A 27173-nucleotide genomic window follows, 5' to 3' on the forward strand; every position below is an offset into this window, starting at 1 on the left:
CTTTCTGGATGTGCTGATGACCGCCCTACCTTCAGGCTGTACTTTGAAGGTGTTCTCCCCATCTGTCTCTGTGTCTTCACAAGACCACTGGTCTTGTGAATTGCTTTCCCAACACACTTCCTTGAACCATGAAATGTTTTGCACCAGGGTGAGGTGTCCTCGCTTTGCCATTACCAATCCATCGATCTTGATGACCTCCCACTCCTCGGGCTCATAAGGTGTTTGAACCTTCCACCATGGGTAGCAATCATTCAGGGTGACTCGAGCCCCAATCTGCAGGGTGGGCATCCTCGCGTGCCGGTCTCGGCTGGCTTTGTCGTTTGTGGTTTGTCGCCAACTCTGAGTTGTTTCCACATCTAGCCCCACTGGTTGCCACCGTGGGTTTGCCTGAATATTGTCTCTTGGAAGTTGCTTAAACAGCAACATTGCAGGGGCACAGTTGGTCATGGAGTGAGGGGTATGCCTGTATGCCTGCAGGAATTGGTGGAGACAGATCTTGGAGCTGGTCCACCTCTATCCTAAGGGCCCAATTCAGTGTCCTCATGAATATTTCTACTTCGCTGTTTGCTTGTGGCCATTGAGGGTTGATCCTCCTATGGCGAAGGGCGAGGGATTACAGACATTCCAGACAATCCTGTCCCTGGAACATTGGTCCGTTGTCCGACCTAACCTCCTCAGGTAATCCCAGCAATGCGAAGATTCTCTCCAGCACTGACAATGTGGGTGAAAGCTATGGACGGCACCAGCTCTACCAAAGGGAACTTGGGATAGGAATCTATGACCACCACCATGGTGCGCCCATCTTGAAAACTTCCGAACTCAACGCTGATCTTCGACCGGCACTTGGGGCAGGGCTCTTCTGTCAGCACCAGTGCTGGGAACGGGTCTCGGCTGGTTATGGCACTGGGATAACATGTTCTGACTTTCTCATCCACCATTGCATCCATCCCGGGAAACCAGACCTTGCTCCTCCGGTTTTGCACCTCCCTGATGTCCTTAGTGTGCAAGGGTGATCATCTGATCCCATAGACTGCTGGGTACCACTATTTGCTGGCCTCGCAGCAATAGGCTGTCACTGTTCTGGGATCCACTTTGAGCACGTCCCTGTAAAACACATATCCGAAGAAGTCAATAGAGTTCTGATAGAAAGTGCACTTCTTTTTGTGTAATGAGAGGCCACAGTCTGGAAGCCACTAAAGGGTGGTCCTCAGCCGAGTGTGGTGCTCCTGCAGGCTCCCGGAGTATATGAGAATGTCGTCACTCATGTTGATCTACCCAGTAACCCCAAGTGGGCTTCTCTGATGGCATTCTGAAAAGATTCTGCTGCAGAGGAGATGCCAAAGCTCAGTCTTTTATAGATTTGGAGACCCACATGTGTTGAAAATGTAATTATGTATCTGCTCTCTGATGCTAACTCAAGCTGGTGATATCCAGAATTTAGATCTAGTTTTGAAAAATATTTGGCCCCGTTGAGGTCTGCCACTATGTCATCCATTGTAGGTGTTATGTGCTTTTCTTTCCAGGTGGCGTGATTTGGCAGTCTCATATCTACACATAGCCGTATTGCTCCTGGTTGCTTGGAATTTTGGTGTAATAACCACGGTGTAGGGCCAGAAACTTTTTCAATGACTCCTTGTTTTGCTAGTTCTTGTAGTTCCCTCTCCACACGTGGCCTTGGATGAAAAGGGACTCACTTATGTCTTAGTGCTGTAGGCTTGACAGAGTCATCTATGTACAATGTCACTTGTTGACCTTTCAGTTTTCCCAGGCCTTGGAACAACTGTGGAAACTCTTTCAGCAGACCGTTGTGTCCTGTGGTGAGGTTTTGGGCCAGGAGACTGGCTGGCCTGGGCCACGTGTCGCACATGAGACAGGCCATGGCGGTGTGCAGGCAGGCCAGGCCTATGGCTGCTGAGGCCTATTGGGCGCTGGAGGTGCTCAGGCACTGTTTTACCCATCCCCCTTTGCCCCGCATCGCCAGCTAGACAAGTTGGGCGCAAGAGGTGCAAGACGTGGGGGCTGCTGCTGAGGGTGGGCTACCCGCGACGTGGGATTAAGCCTCTTCCTCCTTTCACAAATAAGATTGTAGGAGGACACAGGAGTGTGCTGGGCACTGTAGAAGAAGTGCACTGAGATTGTGGCGTTGGCCTCTCTTGCCTACTTATCTGTGCTCTACAACTCCCTCTCGAGAAACAAAACCAGAGAGCATCCTGCTGGTTTATACCCCCTAGGTCTATGTCGTGATACCTGCAGTACCTTTGTTGCTCTTCCTGGTCAGAGTGTGGTGCCCGCTGCTAAGCCATGGTTACCCGCAGTACTAGGGCTGCTTGTGCCTCGGCAGGGTTGGTGGATTCTAGGAGTGACCTTGGGGAACAGCAGACATCAACTGTGATGCCCAGGAGACTGGCATGCTGTGACTGGCCTAGCTAGTACTGGAGAGACGCTGAGCATGCTGAGACCTAGGGCTGGAAAATCCACAGTGCTGACCTCGTTGTCTGGGATGTCATCCGCCCTGGCTGCGATGGAGTCTGCATGGGATGGTCCAACTGTGCTGGATACTGGAGCTGACTCAGCACTAGTGCAACTGGACTCCATTTTACAAGCCATCACTGAGACCCTCCATTTTACAAGCCATCACAGAGACAAAGACTGATCTTGGAGGGTGGGTGGCTGCGGTAGCCTTAGAGCTAGGGCTTTTACGGGCTGGCCAGCGAAAACTCTTGGACAGGGTACAGCCTACAGAGGCAGCCATCTCTGACCTCTGGCATCAAACACAGTGCCTCAATGCACAGATGGGACTACTCACCCATTAGGTTAAGGCCTTGGAGGAAAAGCTTGATGGGGCCTCTCTGTCCTGTAAATTGAGTACCTTGGCCGACACTGGTCGTAGAGGTCGATTACATTCCCATCCAAAGGGCAAGACAATGTCCATCCCATGAGGGCGGGCACACAGTCTTCCACCCACCAAAGACATTGCGACAGTTGCTCTGAAGTACGCCTTATGTTGTTTGGTTTACTGTTTTCTATTTATTATTTTTATATCACATTTACAATAATACTTCACCATTGATCTAATGCCTTTTGACACTATATGAGTGACATCTGCTCCTACTGTACAGATGCAAGCAATGACTTTCTTAATTTAAATCTTGAAATGGCTATTTGCATTTGTATCGTCCTAAAATTCAATAAAGATAAGGGGGGGAGGAGTGGAGATACTAAAAGGATAGGGTCAAGATTCGAGGAGAGGTGGAAGGAGGGTGCAGAAAGAGAGGGAAAGTGAGAGAATGAGAAAAAAGAATGAAAGGAAGTTCAATGGAGGAGGAAGAGGGAGACGAGAAAATATGGAGTGAGAAGGAAACAAGATGAGAGGATGGAGAGCTAGCAGGAAAGAGCAGAGGTAATGTTGCAAAGAAGGAGGGAAAGAGGTAGAGAAAAAAGATGAAGTGGCATGACGGTAGAAAAGTAGAGTACGAGAAGGGAAAGGGAAGGGGGAGGCAAGGGACAAGAGGTAGAACATTGAAAATAGGAAGTTGAGAAAAGAGGTGAACTAGTGATGGGGACAGAAAGAGAGCATGAAGGAAGCAGGGTGTGGGTCGAGAGTGAGAAGGAGGAAACCAAAAGTAGAGTGGAGAGTACAAAAAATAGAGAAAGAGAGATGTGAATGTAGCTGGATAAAGTATGGAGAGAGGAGGAAAGATGTTTGGCTGAATGAAGGAGAGGGGGGAAAGAGAGACAGTGCTGGTCTTTAATAAGAGACTAACAGATAGTGCCTCACACTCACTACCTCATTTCCCTTGTGGGTCAGTTGTCTAGGAGCTTGAGTGTGAGGTAAGTTTTAATGGAGAGTCCCAAATTCTCTGATAAAATGCCAAATGTAAAGGAGCATCTACTGGTTGAATTTCATCACCACCATATTAATATGTTGGAGGAAATACGACCGTTGTACTCTCAAGGTCAGGTTGTTAGTTTATTCACCAACTAAAGTGCCTTTGTGCTATTTCTCAAAGTACAACTTTTGAAAGAGTGGGATGCAACAGGAAGGGCTCCCAGAATCAGCTTATGCATACTTTATGGCCGTATGGTCTCGTCCATTATGCCAACATACTAATCATCTGTGCCTAGCTGTTCTAGGCTATTGTAGCCCTTGAAGCCATTTTCGACCATTATCTCACATGCCAACAAACCCAATTCAGGAGGAGTCTCCAGAATTTTTTAAGCGAAAAACAGCTTTATTATAACAGTCTTCTGTCTGAAATTGCCTCTTCTTCATTGTCTATCAGCCAATTCCAACTTCCCCTCGACTGTTTTTCACATTCTCCCTCTCTCTCATTTCAAAATGACGGCATGTATGCATTACGGCGATCATAGTGCAAGCTATCTCTATGCGCAGGATACCTGAATGTTTATTAGTCCAATAAACCTTCTGCAGTGGGAACGCTATCGGGAAAGATAAGGCTGCCAGAAAGTAAGCGCCCGAATGACCTTTAGCCCCTCTGAACGTACTGGTACCACGTACTGCGTCAGGCGTTAGTGAGAATTGTCGGTCACAAGGGCGCGAGGAACGAGGGATTGCCCACCCTCTCAACTCAAGTGTGCGCACGTCTTACCAGGCCGTCTTGGAGCACCACTCGATGAAGTCTGAATGGAAGAGGCGGATGGGCCTGTCCACCGGCTGGTGCACCCACACGTCATACTTATCCCGCAGGTGGCCCACTTGCCAGAGGAGGGGCTTACTCCAGTCCACCAGATCCTGGAATAGAGAACAGAGGAAACTGGATGAATATAGGCAACATATCCTGCATGTTATACCGCGATGTACCGGCAGAGGCATGCGGTGTCTTCTAATATCAGGATCTATCATCTAAGATGGCATTTGTAAAGCAGCTCACATGTCAGCCCAGTGCACTATTGTCATCGTCAGGGCCGGCTTTAGCGCTGGTGGCGCCCAGTGCGACAATCATTTTTGACGCCCCCACACCCTATGACCGCTTCCTCAGTTCTCTCACTACCACCAGGCAAAAGTGCCCCTCATCTCTCCAATCATAAGTTATTGCTAAATACAGCTCCCTCCCAGAGGTCAGCGCCCCCTCCACAGGCCAGCGCCCAGTGCGGCAGCACCGGTCGCACTGCCCTAAAGCCGGCCCTGGTCCTCGTGGATTACGTGTTAAACCCCCAGAGGAATGTCTTGCCCCTAACTGGTCGAAAACAGCTGATACCTTTCCTCAGTTTCACACATAAGAGTTCCCATTCCATTTATTGATAATGAGTTTTCAATTCTTGAATGGAAAGTGTCAAGTGAAAGTGCTTTTGTGCCTTTTGAGCGTGTACAATGCAGCTGAACTTAAAACGTTCTTTTTCCGACCCGAAGGCCTAATAACAGATACTGCTCTGTGATAGGAGCATGCAAGAGGTAAAATAGAAATATTAATAAGACACATTATACAAGGCAAAAATACTCCCTGGTGTATATTATAAGGATATTGCAAGTCACCAAGAAGTTCTATGAAACTACAGCGAACAAGACCAAAGGTCGAGTCCCCCGCATGGAATCCTGAGATGCAATGTCCTTAAAATGTACTGCAGAGGTATTTTGGGCCAGATGTACTACCATTCCATTTGAAAGTCGCAAACTGTGCAGCTTTGCGACTCACAATTTGCAACTCGCAAAATAGAATGCACAACAGTGTCTCAGACACTGTTTGCGATTCCTAATGGGGTTGCTAAATGAGCAGAGAACCCGCACCGAGTAGGCGAGAGAGCGGGGCAGCACCCTTGATGATTGTTTGACTACAGGGCTACCCCTTTTACTGCGAGGTGCCCGGAGATGAGATCCCTCGCCCATGACTGGATGGAGTGATAACAGGATCAAAGAGATACATTATCTTCTATTATACTAAGGAGCAGCTATCTGCCCTTAGATAAACAGCAGTATAGGGAATTTTCCTTCTGCGTCTTCCAGGGAGGGTTTGTTGTTGCCCTGAAGAAAGTCCAGGACCTTAACGGCCCTTGCGGGACTGGAACATGTCGGCTTTAGGGTCATAGGACCATAAATACTCCTATTCTGACCCTTGTTTATACCTTTTTTATTAACTCTAGCAGCTCCAAGAATAAAGGGATTCTGGGATTTGCTTGTGGTTTTTTTAATCTTTAATTCCCCCTGGTCATTTTATCACTAAGAGCTCCCTGAAAAACTGTCGAGCCCACCCTGATTTTTAGGCGTCAGTGTGACCCGATGATGAAGCATGACACCACTAGGGTGTGTGAGGGTAACTAAAACAAAAGGAATTGCTTCCTTTCCCACTCCTTAGTGGGTGCATTTATCTTAGGACTTCCCATCTGTACCTCACCAGGGTCTATTATAGAAAAGACGCGGTTATCATCCACGCATCTAAGTACTACTTATTGTGATACAGTTGCTAAAGACCATCCTCATTAATATTAATGAGGTAGGTCGTAATTTGTGACCCTGTAGGAATCTCAAATATCACATGGATGGTGGTCTGCTGGGGACAGCAGACCACCATGTCTGTGTTTGCTGTTTTAAATAAAGCAACTTTCTTTTTTTTTAAATGCAGCCTGTTTTCCTTAAAAGAAAACGGGGTGCATTTAAAAGAAAAAAATGAATAGTTTTCTATTCATTTTCTAGGGGCAGGCAGTGGTCCATGGGACCACTGCCTGCTCTTAAAAAATATTTTTGCATACAGTAACAAAGGAGTAGGGGTCCCCTGGGGACCCCTTCCTGTTTGAGACTAGCTTACTACCTACTTAAAGTAGGTGGTAACTGCAATTGTTTTGCAACTGCATATGCGGTCACAAAACAATCGTACATACCAGTGCGACTCGCTATTAGGAAAGGACGTCCTTAACACGCCCCTTCCTAATAGCGACTCGCAAACCCTATTTTGCGAATTGGTAATAGGTTACAGACTCGCAAAATAGGGTTGGTACATGACAAAAAGCCTTTTACCGGTCGCAAACAGCCCCATGAGCCGCTTGCGAGCAGTAAAATGCTTCATACATCTGGCCCTTTATTACTTACAATACATGGCACGCTATCACCCTTCCCACAAATCACTTAAATCTGTCCTGTCATTTTCTTTCATATGAAAGAGGAAAAATGGTTGGAGACATGAAGCAGAAAAGTGGACTCAAATGGGGAACTAAGCACATTACAAAGCAGTTAGTAATCTGTTGCAAAAAGATATTGGAATCAGTCCAATGTAGGTCAGATTTAAAAAGTGCAGAGGTTCAGAATCGGTAGAAAAGGCGGGAGGGATTCTATTTTTTCCTGTATTGACCTTTAACTTTCAAAAAATAAACAAGTTGCCATAAATATCTCTTTTTTGCTCTTTACTGCTGGTTTTAGAAAAATACACCATAAGAATGAAATGCCAGTTTTAGCGGCTGTGCCTTGTTTAAACTGCAGCTGCAATTATAGACAATGCAGTTCCAGGAGATGCAGCTGCCAGACACACCTGTGCTTGTGGTACCCCTTGAAATGAAAACCATGAAAACAAAGTCAGATGCCTAAAAACCAAATGGAGAATAGGCATTGGCAAAGTCAATACATTTGGCTTTAATGTGCTTGTGCATGCAAATTTCAATGAGCCTATCTATGCTTGTGCTAGCACATTAAAGCCAGAAATATTAGCTTTGCCAGTGCCTGATGTACCAATGCAAGCAATTACCAATATCCTGCTTGAGTCAGGTGAAAGTGCTTGAAGGGTCTCACAAAGCTGCAGTACAGCAAGCCATTACTAGAAGTCAATCTTGAATCATGCATAAATTCTTGAGGAGTCTTTCACAATGGTGCAGCACAGAAAGCCGATACTAGATGCAGTGGCAGCTGCTACCGAGTAGCATGGGCGGGGTGGGGGGGATAGAAAAATACATTAAAATGTTACCTTGCTGCCGGCTGCAGCCTCGCCTAGCCTCCGTCCACTTCTGTTCCTGCTTGAAGCAGGAAGCACACACAGGCGCCCCTAAGCCAATCACGATGCTGCTGTCACCATGACAGCAGTGTCGTGATTGGTCTGAGTACCGTGGTTCGGCGCTCAGACAGGGTGTCGAGCCTGTGCATGTTTTCCACCCAGGCTGTACAATAGAGCCAGTGGGGAGCATGCAAAGTGCATATGACTGTTTGGCCGGCCCAAGACAGCCGGCCAAAACGTCATGCGCACTTAAGTGACCTAAACCCACTTTCAGAAGGGAGCTGTTCCCTGCTGGAGCCTGAGCATGTTATCGTGTGCACTCCGAGCACACAGGGCGGGTGAGGACAGAAACATTTCTGCTCGGCTGTTCACGGACAAGTAATTCCAGATGGTGAGGCGCTAAAGGAGGGTAGGTTTTCTGAGTTAGATCAAGAAACACATAGGACATCAGACCTGATATTGCAGAAAAACAGAAGCTATTTGTGTCCACTAGCTGCCAAATGAATAATGTGGGCAACACTTTTTTGCCACCATAAATATAAGCGGGTGAGGACAGACACAGTTCTGCTCTGTTGTTTACACACGACACAAGATGAAAACGTACGGACGTTTAGTAATCCTCTGGCTGCGAGAGCTCGGCCAAGAAACCCACCAACAGTCTCCCTACCCTGCCCAGCTGCCTGCAGTTTCTGAGCCAGAGAAGAGGTCCCGGAAGAAGAGGGTAGGGCGTGGGATCTAGCAATGTAGGGAGGAGGAGGGGGAAATGCTGACGCCCCAATGTTCTGCTAAAAATGCTGCTTTCCTTGGACCAAGGGCATAAGTTCTTTGCTTTTTAATTACTATGTGGTAAACATTTGGAGAGAGACATGCTGTGTTACTGAATGCGGATAAAAAATGCTTATTATCTTCTCCCACATACAGGTTTGGTACAGTCCAGTTACAGCCACAGACGGCAATTGGCTGTGAGTAAACATGTTCTTGTAGAGGTAGAAACACTCAAATTTTAAGTTAGTGATATGTCAAATTGTACTTTTAAAACGCTTCACATACCCGTGCTGATTAAATAAAAGGCCTATTTTCAATTGCACTCAAAATCAAAAGGCAGAGGGAGCAGCTGTGCAACCAGAGAGCCTTCCCATGACTGTTTTCAGACAGTCAGAGCACTAAAAAGATCATTAAATGCAAGCAGCTAGGACATTGAACAGGAAACCCCACAAAAACTGTCCCCCAAAGAACCTATATACAACCAAAGCATAATGATACAGAACTTAGTCCCTGCTGCCTGGTATGGATGAAAGAGAATAAGGAGGGACAAAGAGGCAGGACTGACCAATAGCAAGCAAGGATTTTTAAAGGACAGTAAAACAAACAAATGGAAAGCATGTGGATGGCTTTAAGTCCACAAGAGAAGTTACAATAGGTCTTGAATGCTCAACCTAAAAATGGTTCTAAATGGATAATCCCCAAAATCCTATTGTATCTGGAGGGCCCGAATGATGGCCCTAAACGGCTTACCTTTGCCAAATGAAGATGCAAGCGTAATAGTTACTAAAACATTTTTTTTAAATGAACTCACCTGGGAGTCGGTTTCCTAACTCATGTACAGTCGCATGATGTACAGAATTGTTGCCAGCCAGTCGTCTTTCATGCAGCACTCACCCATGCACATTTCGGCTCAGCTTTACAAAGATTTTGCGTTGCGTTTGTGTTACTTTTTCAATGCAGACCCAAAGTAAAATCCAGGTTTGCGTTTCCAAACCATGCCACCTTGCAATTTGCGATTTTTTGCAACCTTAGGTAATGCCGCGTAATGCGCTGCCTTGATTTACTTTGCTTTCAGGAGCATACTATGGATGGTGCACGGACATTCCCGTGCACCCACCAATGGATTTTGTCACAAGTTCCATATCCACAAAGAATTGTAGACCTAGATTTGCGCCAAAATCCTAAACCTCCCTGAGGCTGGCAAAACTAGGAGAAACATTTTTTTGTCCTTTTTTCTTCTTTACATGTGTGCTGCATCCTGCAGCACACATAGAAAGAAGAAACTGCCTTAGAGCATAGGTTTTGTGCAGGAAGGGACCTCTCTTCCTGCCAAAAAACAATGCTGACCACAACACAGACAACCTTGCACTATAGGGCAAGCGTGCCTGCATTGGAACAAGGATGCTGAAAGTGCATTAGTGCAGGGAGAGAGCAGACCTGCACCATTTCACTGTATATATGGCACAGTTGTGCTCTTTCCAGTGTTCAAGGGTCCCCAAGAGAGACATGTATCAAAGGGGATTCCTAGGTAGGAAAAAGCAGGAACAGGCCCAACTTTCTTGCTGTTCACTACAAAAGATACATTGTCCTTCTTCTTCACCCAAAAATCCTTATGTGAGTCTTATTTTGGTTGACCATAAGATCTAGACAGGCCATAAACTCACAGAAACAGTCCAGCAGGCATTGCAAGCCATTTGCAGCCCTGGCAATTAGGACAGTGTCGTCTGCATAAGTTAATGTGGAAATACTACGATCACCTACACAAGGACAATCTGCCCTGAGGTTTACCATTTTATCCCACAGGCTGCTTAGATAAATGGAAAAGAGGAAAGGAGCCATGACACAGCCTTGGCGTATGCCCCTTGCCAGTCTGAAATCGGTGTAGTTACCACCCATGAGCTGTACCTTACACTGGCAGTAACATCATTGTCCAGATCTCTAAGAAAATTAACAATATAAAGATCAACCCCCATATTGGTCATGATACCCCACAATTTAGACCTGTCGCAATTGGTGCAGTGTTGACCATATGAAGGCATTGAGACAGCATGTCACATGCCATGTCAACAGCAAAAAGTAGGTGTGGAAATAAAACAATTATTGTCTCTCTGCCCACTTCGGTTGTTGGTGTCTCCATAGTGGGTGAGTACTTTCAGTCTCTGATCAGCGGGAACAAGATGTGACCATGCCATAAACTGTCCGAGAAAAGGTCGGAGACGACATTGGAGACGCCTCATGACTGACTTTTCCACATGTATGATGACTTCTCTGTACAAGACAGGGCTGTCATTAATACAAACATACCATCAAGAGTATATGTTTTTCAGGTGCTTTATAACTTGTTCTGTATGATTTGCGATTGGACAGGACGCTGATTAGTACAATTTATGTAGTTCCTTCAATGCAAGTGTTTTCATCTCTGCCACCTTCCATCATTGAGTAGTGAGTCACCCAGTGTCACAGGAGGTCATTAATAGTAGATCTGCTGGAACTCACACTATGATCAGTGACAGGACCGACTTCGGATACTGCCCAGCAGCCACTGTCTGCACCAGCACCCACAGAAGAGCTCAGACAGCTGCAGGTGCTGGTAGTTATCAGGCAGAACTATTATCCTCCACTCCTAAAACTCATTATAGTTCAATCCTTGCTGTTTATTACAGACCAATAAGCAGGCGCTCATAAGGTTAATTTACACCTGTTGTTACTAGGTCAATCCAAAGATCCGAGTTCTAAAAAAGAAACGTCTTGGACCAGTTTCAATCCTGACACCTCTCGACATACTATGTTTTAGTACTCCGTTTAAGGAGAGACGGTCATAAGGAATCAGAATGCTAGGTTAGAATGGACATGGGCCGTTACCTAGATGTGGCGACTGTCTGAACCCTCAGCGGACATGGGCCATTGCCTAGATGTGGCACGAGCCTGAACCCTCGTCGGACATTAGCCATTACCTAGATATGGCGTGTGTCTGATCTCTCGTCAGACATGGGCCATTGCCTAGATGTGGCGCACATCTGAACCCTCGTTGGACATGGGCCATTGTCTAGATATGGCGCACATCTGAACCCTCATCAGACATGGGCCATTGCCTAGATGTGACACGCTTCTGAACCCCCGTAAGGCGCAAACAGCCTGACCCACCAGCTTAAACTGGTTCCTCTGAAGAGTCATCACTCCCCCTTGGTAGCCTGAAGCAAGCAGCACATTGCACCTCAGAGAAAGTGCATTTAATATATGTGAAGCACATAGCAAAACAGTAACACAATTAAGAAACATAGAACTGTAAAGTTCTGAATCAAATAACGTCGGAGGACACTAAGGGCCAGATGTAGGAAGCCAAATTGCGATCGCAGATGCTGAAATTTTCCGAATTTCAGCGTTTGCGATCACAATTTGGCTGTGAGCAATGTAGGTAGGCAAATACCCTCTCACAAAATAAGGAATAGCAAAAACTGCGATTCCTTATTGTGTGCGAGCATTTAGAGAATCGCAATTTGTGATTCCCTAAATGCTATGCTAGTAGGCCTCGCAAATTGCGATTTTGCCTTAAGGAATCGCAAATTAGCATCAACTTCAAGTTGGTGGTATTTTGTGATTTCCTTTAAAAAAGCACTTTTTTGCTTTTTTCAAAGTGACATTTGGCACACATACATGCCCTTAAAGCATGTATGTGCGCCACATGTGCACACATGCACATTTCAGGGGTGCAACATGGTGTCCTTTTGGATCCCTTGCACTCTTGAAATTGTGCACGCAATATGCGAGTACCTCTTGGTTACTCGCAAATTGCATGCGCAAATCCTATTCATTCCTATGGGCCTCTTGGCCCATAGGAATGAATGGAAGGTATTCCTTGATTGCGAATCTCAATTTGCGATTCGCAATTAAGGAATATCAAGGAATCGCAATTATTTTTGCGATTCCTACATACATTCCATTTTGCGAGTCCTTAATAGCGATTCTGTAAAAATCGCTATTAAGGACTCGCAAAACTGACTTTACCTACATCTGGCCCTTAATAATTTAGAGAAATGTTTCAGAAATTCAGAAAATCGGATATAAGGATCAAAAGTTGTAAATAAAAAAATGCGCCGGCAAACTATGTTTGAAGGTATCATGTAGAAAAAGAAAAAAAGAGCAAAGTTTCCTCTAAATGGGTAAATAGACCACTGCAGCCTTGTGACTGACCACAGCCATGAAGTGCGTGATATTTGGTCCCGCTGAACATTTTGGATTTCAAAACCTTTCCGGAGGTCAAGGAAATTTAGGTAGCACAGACTTGATACACAGAGCTGTAAATGGCACCACAAAGTTGGCTGCATTGAGTATAGGCTCGAACGATCATTCAGAGAAGCTCAGAGCAACAAAAAAACCGCTAAGACGAAAAGCCAGCCAGGTTCGGTGAGCCTGGCAGGTTGTCCCTGTACTCCTCGGGAGAAGAGTGCTCTGGTGCCACTGCTACCTGGAAGACAAATTCTCAGATCTTCAGGACCCACTCCTCAGACTCCATTCTACTTTTCCCAGTTGGAGGATGGCTCCTGCAACTTTGCTTTTAGGGCCTAGGAATGTCTAGTTCCCACTGGCCAACTGGACTGATAGCACCAGCCCTGGAGCAAAATACCAACTTAGATCAAGAAGGAGCTGGAGATGGCTTTCTTCAGTTCTCAGGCAGGCGGGAGTTCTTTATTGCGGCAGCAGACAGGGGAGTGTAAAGCTCACTTCTGTTTTGCATGGGCCAAGCAGGGTATTTAAAGCGTAAACCGACATGTGTTGGTGAAGAATCATAATAAAATTTCCAGATTTGCCAGTATCAGTTTTGCAGCACACTGGTGTACTTTTTTCTTGGGGCATGCTTTGTGGCAACAAAACTATTGCACAGAAGAGATAAAGTGATGGCTCCATGAGTCACCTGTTAGGAGCTCGCCTCTGCCTCATGACTCCACCCTTTGCATGATTAGCCCAGTGTACTTCAGAGGCAATCCAGTCAACTACCACCTGATCGAGTTTTCGGTAGAGCATGGATCCACTGGGTCTGAAGGCTCCGCTTCCATGAGTGAGAGGTGCTACTGGAATCTAGTCCAGCACTCAAGTCCTTCTTGGCAGCCCCGGGTATACCCTGCTACATACCGGGCATTGGTGGCATGGTGATGAAAGTAGCAGCTGGCAGGCGCATCTTCTAAAAGTAGTAATGGGAAGGGGGATTACAGGTAAAAGTATTTATGCATATAAAGGTATTGAAATGCACTTCTGTTGACCTCGGGCACCATATAGTCCATATCTCAAAATTAGTCTAAGAGTGATAAAACTACTTTCCAGCCCAGATTAACCTATTTACTGCGAAATCAGCTGTTGTTTGGGAATGAGAACAGCAAGGAAAAACTGGTATCTGGAATACTGCCAAGCTGCACATGTGCAATCACAGGCAGAAACCAGCGGTCAGAAGGTTTGTTGTGAGGACCTTGCCTGGTAATACTTGCTCTATATAACCTGCGAGTTTGAAGAGATGTGGTTTGAGTTTAGATTTTAAAGCCCTGTAATATTGGCCTGCCACTGATGTTTAGTGCGGAGCATTTCATTGAGCTGGTCCGGAAAGGTGGAAGGATCATAGGACTGATGGGCGGTGGGGGTGGGTGTTGTAAGGAGTTACAGGTTGGCTCAACTTGAAGTTGCGTGAGAGGCTGCACTGTGGCACGGTCTCTGGGAGGTAGACTGAGGATGACCCATGTCTGGCTTTGAAGACCAGTATTAAGAGTTTTTAGAGAGCTCTGTTCGTAGCAGAGAGCCTGCCGGCTTCCTGTTGGGGTGAAGATGTGGGTGTGTTTCTAGGGAGATTGAAAAGTTCTCTAATAGCAAAGTTTAAAGGCAGAGAAGGGCGGGACCCACTAACAAGCTATTGCGCTAATCCAGTTTGTTAATAAGCAGTGAGTTAATCAGTACTTTGGCAGTGCGCAGGCAGTTATGAGGAGGGATAATGCGTATATATAGGATTTGATATCTTGTTGCTGTGGCGATAATGAAAGGTTCCGTGCAAATGAGGAGTTGAATAGTACACCTCCCCATTCACAAGCTGGTGTTAACAGCCCACAGCACCAGTTTACCCGGGATAGCAGGCGCAAAAAACCTTGCCACAGAGGCCCACCGCAACTATCACTAATGAGATGCAGAGTGGGCGTTCCCATGCCAAAAGCCGCAACAACATCACACAACATTCTCAACGACCATACAGAACTGCGATAAAAACACAAAACAGGCGATAAGGCGTGTTAGCACCAGGAAATCTACACCTGCTCTGACCTGGTGTAAAGTTGGACGGCAACCTGAACAACAAAGGGGAGCACAGCCCACAGCCACATGGGAAGGGCAACAGATGCCATGGAGCCACCCATCATGCGGCCCGGACACCCAAGAGGGCCACAACACCCACCCGCACTACCCCAGGACCACAACCCACACCTGGAACCCCACAGACGCAGCGCAGACAAAGACGGCAGTACCCCAGGAAGCACACTAGCCGCACAGACCCAACCCCTGACAATGTCACCATCCACCACAGGCTGAAAGGGACACCATCCTATGCATCCTGACCAACAACGCCCAACAGGCCGACGGAACCAACACAGCGGACAACCAACATCCCACCCCACACAAAGCTGCTGGCTTGGCTGCACCTGTTGGCCCCTGGCACCCCCCAACCAACACCCGCCACAGTTGGAGGAGTCACACAGCCATCCACATCTAAGTCCCTCAAGCCTGACGTGGACAACACCATCAGCCTGTCACCCCAGACCCATACGTCCAACACAATGCGCAGGATCCGCTGGACACCAGTAAGGACTATACGCCATAGCTGGATGCACGCACGTGTTTGGGGCAATCCACAGCACACATTTGATACCCGTGCTCCCTGCCGACACAGCACACAATCACCGCAACAGAAAGCACATGTCTCACAGCAATGTGCAGACAACAACCGAACACCATGGAACCACCACCAATCTTGCCTCCAAATACCCAGTCAGTGTGCATGAGTCCATCATCCTCCGACAGTCCATCAGCAACCAGCGTCCCCAGGATGGCACCAAGGGAAATGCACAGCCCCCTAACAAGTCCAAAAGTAACACCAAACTCACATCAACCCCACAACCATGCAACTCACAACTCCGGCAATGCACACGTCACTAAATCAAAACCAACATGCCAAACAACATGCCCACCCACCAGACACGACAGAACAACTCACAATGGTAACCTGGGCAAGTTCTGCACATGAGCCATCAACGGCATGGCACCTTAGCCACACACTAGCCCAATGTGGGGAGGGGTTGCAACCAGGCATGTGTGAAGGAGGCAGGAGAACCATGATTGGGAAAGCACACAATGCCAAGAGTGGCGGAGATGTGCTGGACAGACCGCAGTATGCAGAACACACGCATATCCATGGCGACACACACCACTGGTGTATGGAGTGTGGTGGACAGTGGACGCAACCAGGTCCTGTCAGGCCATCAGTAGCTGAATACTATGGAAGCCACTAACCTTAGAAGTCGGCCGGCGGGAGCGATGACCTGTAGTAAAGCCCCTACTTCACCTGTGTGCAACCCCACGCCAATGTATGTAACAAACACCAGAACGTGGAGGAGGCACACCGGGGGAAAGGAGGGAAATAAAACAAACGAACTCTTGTGGTCTATGTGGTGTCATCTACCATCAAAAACTGGGAGGAACTATGGTTGTGACTCCCTTGGTTGGCTGCAGAAAGGGGGAAAAAAACAGAGAGCTTGTTAGGGAAGAGCAGACAACCTACCCTCTTACCCTTCTCATCCCTCTGGGTCCAACACTTACCAAAGGTGCTTAAACTCTCAGGAAGAAAGGGTTTTGGTTCAGGAACCCCACAGCCTACGAAGCTGTTCAACTCACAACCACGTGCAATCCTCCTTAACACACCCAGCAAGGTTCTTGTCTCCTGAAAGCGAACACTGAGCTCACAGTACGGTGCCTTTGCTAGACGATAGCCGTTACGATAGTTATGACCACTATCACGGTCCTTGTTTGCAGCACACGCGCGTTCCTAGCGCGAACTGCACAGTCCCACAAGCGAAAGAAATCAAGAGGTATGTCCGAAGCAGTTGACTCCACTGCCACGGCAAAGTCTGTTGAAAGAGTGCTCGCGCCCACCTAAATACCTGACACTGGCGCCCCAGAGTAGTATCATCGAAGTCCTCAGGGAAAAGTCGGGCTCAGAAGTTGTGCTGGCGAGTATGCGGCTTCAGTCTTTGGTTTCAGCGCGCGCTCATTCTCCAGCGGGGAACACCATCCGCTAAGCGCCGCTGCTGGGTCTTTCCGATGGATTGTCAAGCCCCGTTCCCACTGAGGAGGAGGGCCTTATAGCGGCTATCACGTGCGTGACACCGCTTCCGGTATTCCGGCACTCGGGGCCCCAGAGACTTCTGGGACTTGTAGTGTGGCTCCCGCTGCTTGTTACCATACGTACTGCCGGGACATAGCTAGGGGCGCCGGTCTTCCGTCCTGCATAACTCAGTTGTCTTGCAAGGATCGTGACAGGTCCCCCCGGCCAGTGGGGGAGTTTGCGCAAATGTTGCCTGTCACATCCCCCCGTAAGTGTGAGCGGAGTGGGACTGCCTGGCGTACACCAGGCCAGCATAAGGGTGTGAATAAAAAGCACGTAGCCCTGGGCGTGATCCACTTCCGAAAAGCCTGACGTCTCTGCCAGGGCGGCACCTCTCACCACGCCACGAGGCCGACGCTGTCCTCGTGAGCGGAGTTGCCTGCCAGACACCGGCACGCTGGGCCACGAACGCGTCAGACCCGCCCCTGCACAGCCAGGCCACACTGATCACCTGCCAACACCGGCGTGTGTCAAGGAGGGTCCATCACGTGCCGGTGCAAGTTCCAAGCACCAGTTCCGTGACTTCTGCGGCCTCCGCAGTCCATCCCAGGCCCCCTGGCGCTGTCTCACATTACTCCTTCCACAAACACATACTACACCGGCGTCCTCTTCGGCCAAGTAGGTCCCATATGTGAAACTGCGTCCTGAGTCCTGAATGGCAGTGACCCCAAAGCCTGGGCAGCGGCCACAGCACCAGACCCCCCTCCCGATCAGTGAGGCATAGTTCCATATGGGCATCTTGCGACACATGGTGCCACTAACCCTGTTCAACGCCAGCCAGCGACCCGTGGATGAGAGCTCAGGCCTACCCGGCGGACCAGTAGGTCCCACATCCAGCACCTAGTCGCGAATCACGAATGGCAGACTCCACACCAGTGAATGCATGGAGAGGAGTAAGAGAAAGATGTGGCTCAGTCCGGACGAAACCCAGATCCGAGTCACGGAGGAGATCGCACACTATCAACAACTGACCTGGTGCTATCAACCCTGTTCACCGCAAGTCCGCGAGCCGTGGTGCCACCGAACCTGAACTACGCAGGGCGGTGGGGCATTCCAACCTAAACCGGCAACACTAGGTGAATGGCCTGTGCTGACCGCTGCCTCAGGCCTACGCACAGGTCCAGTATGTCACATATGTGGAACTGTGTCTTGGCCAGGATGTGGAGGAGCCAACACCATTTGACACGCCTCATCGCAGGTGGCATCCCCAAACGGCATTGGTGCCACTAACTCTGTGCGCAATGAGTCATGTGCACTATCTGGTTGGACCTTGGTGGCGACTGAGTCCAGAGGCTGGTGATTTCCTGCATTTTCATCTGGCTGGACCGGACTTGGTGTCCGACATGTGTATGTTCCATTACTCTCCGCCATAGTGACTGTTTCTGCGTGGTCCTGCCCTCTGCATCTTGCCCTGGGGGCACACCTTCCACTGTCCACAGAGACACTCCGCGACAAGCCCCCTGTCATCTACAAGAACCTGCTCTGCACTTGTGACCCTGCCCCAGTGTACCGCAAGTCAGCGGCCCGTGGCGGCAGGCCAGTGCAGGACGTAGTGCACCCAGGCCACTAACTCTGTGCAGCACAAATCATGGGGCCTTTATGGTTGTATGGTTGTGTCCTTTACGATGTACACTGTTGTCGATTTCTGACTGCACCAGGCAGGTCTTGCCGGCTGGTGTGCACACATCCCACACACAACCAACACAGGTGTCACTCGGTAGGTGTGCCTGCTAATAAATGTGGCCGTGCGCACGTGCCCATAGCCATTCACACCATCTGAGCAAGTGAAATTAAAAATTTCTCCTCGTTGCGCTTCCTAAGCATCTCCTGGGAGGCATAGCATTCTGACGCATTCCCAGGTTTGCAAAAGGTTGTCAATCTAGTAATGTGGCAGAAGCCATGGGTGTTGCGTTAGAACACCCACAATAAAACCCATGGCACACCCCTTTCATGCATAGTGCTGCGTGAAAAGGGGACGCATTTCCAAGGACACGAAAAGTGTCAAGAATTCCTGTCATACAAGGGAAACACGCCCTTATGTAAACAGGAGAGCTGTTACATAACTCAAGGAAAACACGCCCTTATGTAAACAGGAGAGCTGTTACATAACTCAAGGGAAACACGCCCTTATGTAAACAGGAGAGCTGTTACATAACTCAAGGAAACACGCCCTTATGTAAACAGGAGAGCTGTTACATAACTCAAGGAAAACACGCCCTATAAAGGGAGGAACCGGGAGGTACAACGCTGTCGGATATTGTGTTCACACCGACGTACCTGCTTCGTGAGGAGCAGTGTTCCGGAGTGGTGCTCCAGTAAGGCAAGAACGGAGGTAGGTCGAGTCGTTACTCCCTGGGCCGTGTCTTGCCCCATCGTCACCTGTGAAGGACCCGGAAGCTCTACCGGTCAACCATTGAGCTTCGCTTTTTGACTCGGCTGAGTCCAAGCGCAGTGGCGCTTTTGCTGGTTGGAGTCGTAACTCCCAGCCCGACCAGAGACACAGGGACTGCCAGCTGTAACGCACACCAGGAGGTGTTTGCCGCGTTACAGACTCGGAAGTCCACAGGATCGATCGAGCGGCTGCTCTCGGTTCAGTCTTCTTGCTTGTGATTGGGGTATCGGTGACGCATCACCAGGAGGTGACTCCGCGTCCCGGTGCAGTCTGAGGAAGAGGTTGAGCGGCTGCTCCCTTCAGGTAGAGACCCCGGCTGGGTGTTTCCCTGACTCCTCGATTCTCCCCAACACTCTTCGTGCCCCTCACAGCCTACCGATTGGCATTGTCGGCCATTTCATTTCTGCCCTCTGTTGGCATACGCCGGGACCGGCGTATATGCAGAGGACGGTTAGGACCATCCGTGCTGTGGGCTGGTAACGTACTTAGCCTGGAGGATTCCAGTGACTATAACTTTTATTCTTTGTATTATATTTGCCTTCATTAAAACAACTAACCCTTCACTAGTGGTTGCGTCCTCATTGTCGTGTCTGTTAAACGATCCTGAGACGTTCAGGGCGTTACAAAAAGCCATGCAGGGTGGCTTTACATGTCCTTTTAAATATGTGGCAGCAGAATACGCCACCTGTGGGTAACAAAAAGTGACGCACTGGCAGCTCAAGGGGCTTGTAAATATGCCCCTCAGAACTCAATAGTCACACAACAGACCGAACTAGAAAATGCCTAACCCAAGTCCTTTTCTTTTTTATAAGAGTACATTAATCATATCAAAATATAATACAGTACACAAGGAAGAAGCAGCACTACTGGGTGATCACTAAGCAATCTAAATGGTGTACTACACAATAAAGCAGCAAAGCTTTGATTTAGGCACAGGTGCACAAAACAGAGGCAAAAAGGAACAGCTTTCCCGCTGCCTGTGACCTGCAAGTCAGTCCATTCTCTTGGCCAGGCAGTTATACAGGTGTTATTAAATAGTCCCATCATGCAATTCTTTTAAGAAAGTTCACAGTTACTATTCTCAGATGTTGTTGTTACTTGGTCATCGATGTGGGGTTGGGTTGTTCCATTGTGTCTATGCCTTTGTGCTTCAGCTGCGGTCACCAGAGCTTGTCTTAGTGGACCTGCCTCCTTTGATCTGCGTCGGCGGACAGTAGCTCAAAAAGGGCGCACAGCCGTCACCACATATGGTGCGAAGTCAGCTCCTTCTGGTTCAGGCACTGAGATGCAGACTTGTTTAGGCATGGCGAAGTTAAAGTCTGCACCGGTTTTGTGGCTTCTTCCATGGAGGTCACAGAAGCGAGTGCTAACGTGAATCTCCTCAGTGCTAAGCATAGTTTTTGGCTGGATATGTTGGTCAAGAACCCTTTGGATTTACCCAGGTTGGTTCTGACACATCCACTGGGTCAAACTGATTCTTCTGGGCCCAACCTCTTCTGGACACACCAGCTGGGCTTCTGCTCCTCGAGCAGGTGGCTCCAGTGTGACAAATCTCTCTCCTTTGCCCTTTCAGCAAGCAAGAAGAATCCCAGGTCTGTAGCATACCCAGAGCTTCTTGAGCAAGACAAATTGCTTCAAATGATGATCCCTCCCCTCAGGGCGACTGACTATCAGTAATATCTGCCTTGCATCAAGCAGCTCAAGTACTATGCAGAGTACCGCAGTCCTTAGTCATTGACGCACCTTAGAACTTGAACCAAGTAGGAAGGTGAGTCCCTCTTTTATAGAGAGTTTTTTAAAAGGGGAAGATCATCCACTGTCTACAGTTCGGGAACAGGTTTGGGGTACTTCAGTTTCAGAACTTCATCTTCTTTCTGCACTGCTGACACTTCTTTGTGTAAGGTGATGGCTTTCACAGAACGTATTGATGATTCTGGCACCAAGCAGGAGTACCCATATCAGGAGCCCAGTGGTGTGAAGTTCTACAGCTGGCTGTCATCAGTCTTCCTGAAAGGACCTGTCAGGGGCAGACGAAAGGACCAAACCCTGCTCTTAGACTTTTCTATTCCACTAACAACTGTGCTTGCTGACGTGCCCACTCCCCCTACCAATACCCAAATAGCAGGGGTCGAGAAGAACTAATGAACAACCACTTGTTAAATAGATCACATTGAATTTCTAAGGGCTGTATTGTCATCATCCTTCCACACTTTTGTGTCGGAGGCTACACCCTCCAACTTAGGAATGCAAGCAATACACTTCCACTGTCTGGGAAAGCAGTATCAACACCTCTGTCTTGTGCCATGTTGTTCGACCTGTCAACCTTAGAGTGGTATTCCCCCCAAACCTTTTGTTGCTTACCACCTCCTTTTGTTGGCCTTATGACTCTGAGCACTTTATCACTGCTGACCAATGCTAAAGTGCATGTGCTTCTCCGCTAAACATGGTAAAATTTGTTTATCCACAATTTGGATATTTAATTAATCTGCAAGCCTCTAGTAGAGTGCACTACCTGTGCCCAGGGCCTGTAAATTAAATGCTACTAGTGGGCCTACAGCCCTGATTGTGCCACCCACACAAGTAGTCCTATAAACATCTCAGGCCTACCACTGCAAAGCTTTTGCTTGCAAGTTTACTGCCATGTCAACTTGGCATTTAAAATCCCTTGCCAAACCTTAAACTCCCCTTTTATTACACATAAGTCAACCCTAAAGTAGGCCCTAGGTAGCATATAGGGCAGGGTGCTGTGTAACTAAAAAATAGGACATGTACTGTTAGGTTTTGCATGTCCTGGTAGTAAAAAACACCCCAATTAGTTGTTCACTACTGTGAGGCCTACTGCTTTCATAGATTAACATTGGGAATTCCTTATTACACATGTGAGCTGTAATTTCTGATTGAGAAGCAGTAGCTCTGTCATGTTTTATATCATTGGAATGGTAATGATACGCCCCCTTTACTGGTGAAGTTGGATTTAACATTACTATTTTAGAAATAACACTTTTAAAAAGTAAACATGTCTCTGCTCTTAAAGCTATGTGTGCCTGTAGCCTGTCTCCAATACATGTCTGGAGTGGGTGACAGCTTGACATTTTGCATTCCCTCTACACAGCCACACACAAAGGAAGGATAGAGTGTCTTAGTGACCAGCTGCATCCTGATGGCTCATCCTGGGCATGATGGGAGCAAGGAACTGACACTTACACCCGAATAAGCAGTGTCTTGTCCCCACACAAAGGGTTGATTAGCCTGCTATAGTGAGTCTGGAACTAGGGCTAAGCAGAAAGGACCTTGTGCACTTTAACGCGCCTTCTGTGAAGCGACCCCCACTTCAAAGGCACAACTGGATATAAGTACTGGGTCTCTGACCCCACCAAATCAGACACTTCTGAACCTGTGAAGAAACTCTGTCAGGAAGAAGGACGGATGTGCTGCTACACGGACTGAAACACTGATGAACTGCTGCTCTGGAAGAACTGCTTTTCTGCTGTGCTGCCCTGCTGCCTGCTTCCCTCTGACCCTGCTGAGGAAGAATTAGACTTTGCTTGAGCCCAGAGTGATCTTCAAGGGCTTGTTGGTTTGCCTCCTGTTTTTGAGACTCAGGGATATCAAAGTCTTCCCATCTGCTCCTGTGCCTGGTCCATTGTAAGTGAATCCAGGTGCTTGCTCCTGTCAAACTGACGCATCTCCTGTGTGCATGTAACAGAACTGAGGCATCGTCGCTGTTGCCGGAACAGAATTGGTTCGGAACCAGTGCATCACCTTACAGAACAGATACATCATAACCAACACATCGTGGCTGCTGCGGTGTCGGTCAGAACCAGGGCATCGCCTTAAAGAACTGATACATCATAATCAACACTTTGTCGCTGCTGCGGTGTGGAAAGATCAAAGCATCCTCTCCACTGCATGGGGAAACCCAGCACATCATCTTTGGATCCAACGCCTCTCGGCTCAGTGCATCATCTTAAGAACTGTTGCATGGCCACCACTGCATGAAGAATATCGACGCTTCACCTCGACTGCAGGATTGACACCGGCACATTGCTCAGCTTTACTTCGCATCTCGCTGTTGCGACCAGGATCAAGGTACTTTGTTCAGTGAGCCTTGCGTGGCTCCTGTATCCGGCCCGCGCTTCTTCGAAGTCGGCCTGAACTCTTTAGTTTGCCCTGGTCCAGCGTGACCAGACAACCCTTATAGGCACTTATTGCTTCCAAACACTATTTTTACATTTAATGTTTTAAAAATCATATCTCAACTTCTACTTATGGGATTCTTGTCGATTTGGTATTGCTTTATTTATAAAAATAACATCTATTTTTCCTAACTAGTGTGGAGTCTTTTTTGCTATGTTCAGTGTGTTATTGTTTGAAGTGTTGCACAAATACTGTACACATTGCCTCTTAAGTTAAGCCTGCCTGCTCTGTGCCAAGCTACCAGAGTGTGATCACAGGTTAATTTATGGTGTGTATATGATTTACCCTGACTAGGATTAGGGTTCCTGTTTGGACAGGGTGCATACCTCTGACAACCATAAACCCAATGTCTAACACATGCCAAATCCAAGATCCATCCAAAATTGATCCCACTGGCATATAGTATACATACACTAATAACCATCAGGGAGTCCTAATAGCAAGCACCATGCAAACAATATGCACTTGACACTCACATATGGATGTTGGCACTGGGTCTGGGCTTTACACATGAGCAGATCTTTATAGGAGTGGGCGGGTAGGCATCATGCTCAGTTCTTGCAGCAGGAAAGGCCTGTCTCTATTGCAATGATTCAAAACGGTATGCAGCCACCACAGCTCACTATACATCCCAGGGGCACAGATTGTCTTGTGTTGCCAAAGTGACCTGGTTTTGATGCTCCCAGCTTTACCTCAAAGCCAAGCACTTGGTCTTCTGTGTCAATTTCGTGCCCAAGCTTTCATGGGAGCTGGGAAGATACAAAAAGGTAGGATATCAGATTCACTGGTGGTTATGTAACACAGGGCATTGATGCACATCTAACTACTATGGAGACATTCCCGTTCCACCCTTGCTGTGAGTTATGTTTATCATTAGGTTTAATGTAGTGCACCTTCTCAAGAGGTATCAACTGATGCAAAGCAGTGTCTCTTGCTTGGAGGAAGGATCATCAGCAGGTGCTGTGCAGTAACTCTCATTGAAGGAACAGTTAGCAGGAGGTCTAATGCAGTGCTCCTCACTAAAATGCAGGGTTATCAATAGGTTTGATTAGTGTGCAGTCTCTACCCTGCGGCCATTACCCGCAGGACGTTACCCTGCAGCTGAGTACCACGCATGCCCCTGTTTGGTACTTTACCACGCAGGTATGTATTTATGTCTTAAGGGATTGGTAAAGGCTAACGGATGGGTAAGGGTAATGGAGGGTCCAGGCAAATGAAGGTAAGGTAGAGTTTAGGGGTAGAGCCAAAGGGAGATTAGTGGATTAAAAAAAGGAGGATTTGGGAAGTCAACCCCCCAAAACAAACTATATATATATTTGTAAACCCCTGTGTGGGATTACAACGCATTGTAGAGGTCAGCGCATGGTAATGCCCACAAGGTAGTCATGCGAGGTAATATCCGTTGTAACGTGTGATATTTTGTTTTTTTCAGCACAACTAGCTGGGAAGTAGATACATCTAGACATGTAATGCAGTGTCTCTCGATGGAAGGTAGATATATAAACAGCAATGCCTGCTTTAGAATTGTATGGCCGTGCTTATCAGCTGCTAGAGTTATAATATTTAAAAACTAAATGATGTTCACATTATAAAGAGGTGGGATGTGAAGTGGTGTAGTGCCTCTGAATTAGGCTACAGAGTTGAATTTGGAAGGAGTTTGCCTTGAGAGTCAGATCCAGACTCGATGCAGTGTGCATCACGAACGAGTAAATTGGTTGAGCTCACTTCAAATATATATCCTTAGAGCAAATTAGGAGAGATCTGTGACATTGCCAGAATGATTTACAACAAACATTTACGTCCTTTATACAATAGTGTGCAATGGAAAAACCTGGCGATCCCAGAAGCATGTTTGTGGATGGACCTGAGCAAAATCCTTGTGACTTCGTGAGCTATTGAACATATCCTGATTTGCTCTGCCATACGACTTTTTGAAAAGTCTATAAGATGATAACTGGTGCAAATCTGAGATGCCTTTTTCCATTAAAAGTAACTATTGGCTTCATACTCAAAGTTGAAAGACAAGTAAAGAAATCTTTTATTAGGTCACACTAAAATCACAAAGAAAATACATCTCGCTCCCTCTTCTAGTTCATACTTCAGAGGAAATCTTTGTGAATCACATTTAGACGTGGATCTGGTTCCAGGGACAAGCTTAGGGGCACATTTATGGAATTTGGTGTAGGGAAGTGAAGCAAGTCACCTGACTTGCTGTGCTGCCCTACGTCAACGTAAAAGGGCAGGAATACACAGTATTTAGCCAATACAGTGCATTCCTGTCCTTTTCCCTGCACTGGCGCCGCTTTGGCAGCCTAACGCCAACGCAGGCCCCCTTGCACCATGCTGCAAGGATGCTTCTGCTGTCAGCAGGATTGTTTACGTGCAGGAAGGGGCACCTTTCTGCAGAGAAACAATCCATAGAGGTATTTTACTCTTTCTATGTGTGCTGGAAGAAAAAACGAGGAGAAATAAAGTTATTTCTCCTTGTTACACCTCATCTCGGGAGGCAAAGGTTTTGGCGCTTCCCAAGGTGTGCATGGTCTTGTAAATCTGGGGAAGCGTCAAACTCCATGGGTGTTGCGTGGAAACACCCACTGCAAAGCCCATGGAATGCCTCCCTAGCGCAGAGTAAGGTAACGCAATTATTTGCGCTGCATTGCCTTATTCCATATCTATGAGGCTATTCAAAGCCATGCAAAGTGTCTTAGCGTGGCCTCATAAATATGATTTGGTGGTTTGCTCTGCAGGAGCGTCACAAAAAGTTATGCTACGGCAGCGCAAGGGGCTCATATATATGCCTCATAGTCACTGGAGCATCATACTGCACTGCTAAATGGAGTAATACGTGCACTTTGAAAAAAAGTTTCCACAATAACTAAACAAAGAACTGCAATAATTCATAAATACAATGAGATATGTAATGTAGATGGAACAATGCCTCGCCTAAGGGGTGGATCTGGAACAATATCGCCTGTGGCATGTGTGGGGCAATCAGGGCTGAAGGGGGCATAATCCCTGCCCCCTTCAATTTAGGTACGTTACCATGCTGCAATTGATTCCGAAAACCAAGATACATAATCCCAACCCAAACATAAAATGCATTGCCTGCCCAAATTCATGATAATCCCTCCTTCAAACCCAGCAACTTCAAATATTCCTCTCATTCCTACGCACAGACTGAACACTGACCAGACAAATCACAGCATACCACCCTTAAAGAGCTCTTTAAGGTATCTAATGACAGTCATCGCTAGCTCTTCACACTCGACAGAAAGTCTTATCCTCAAAGGCTGCAAGACACAACATCTTGAACTGCACATTCAAGGATGGTGAACGGCTGGCAATATCATAAAACTCCTCCTTCCAAAAACCTGTAGCTTCACTCACTTAGCTCTTCAGCTATTACTCCCCCCTCTTTGTCTACCAAATGGCCACCTTCCACTTGATTTATAAACCATCTAAAATTAGTACAGTT

General features: G+C 47.4%; 1 protein-coding gene across 1 annotated transcript in view; it reads right to left on the reverse strand.

Moving 5' to 3' along the window:
* Positions 1–27173, reverse strand: part of FA2H (fatty acid 2-hydroxylase) — a 756208-nt gene that overhangs the window by 322202 nt on the left and 406833 nt on the right. Inside the window, exon 3 of the mRNA XM_085637797.1 lies at positions 4611–4753. Coding sequence (XP_085493923.1) covers positions 4611–4753 — 143 coding nt within the window. The remainder of the gene's footprint in view (positions 1–4610; positions 4754–27173) is intronic.

Source organism: Triturus cristatus, chromosome 12, assembly GCF_964204655.1.
Source record: "Triturus cristatus chromosome 12, aTriCri1.1, whole genome shotgun sequence".
NCBI lineage: Eukaryota > Metazoa > Chordata > Amphibia > Caudata > Salamandridae > Triturus > Triturus cristatus.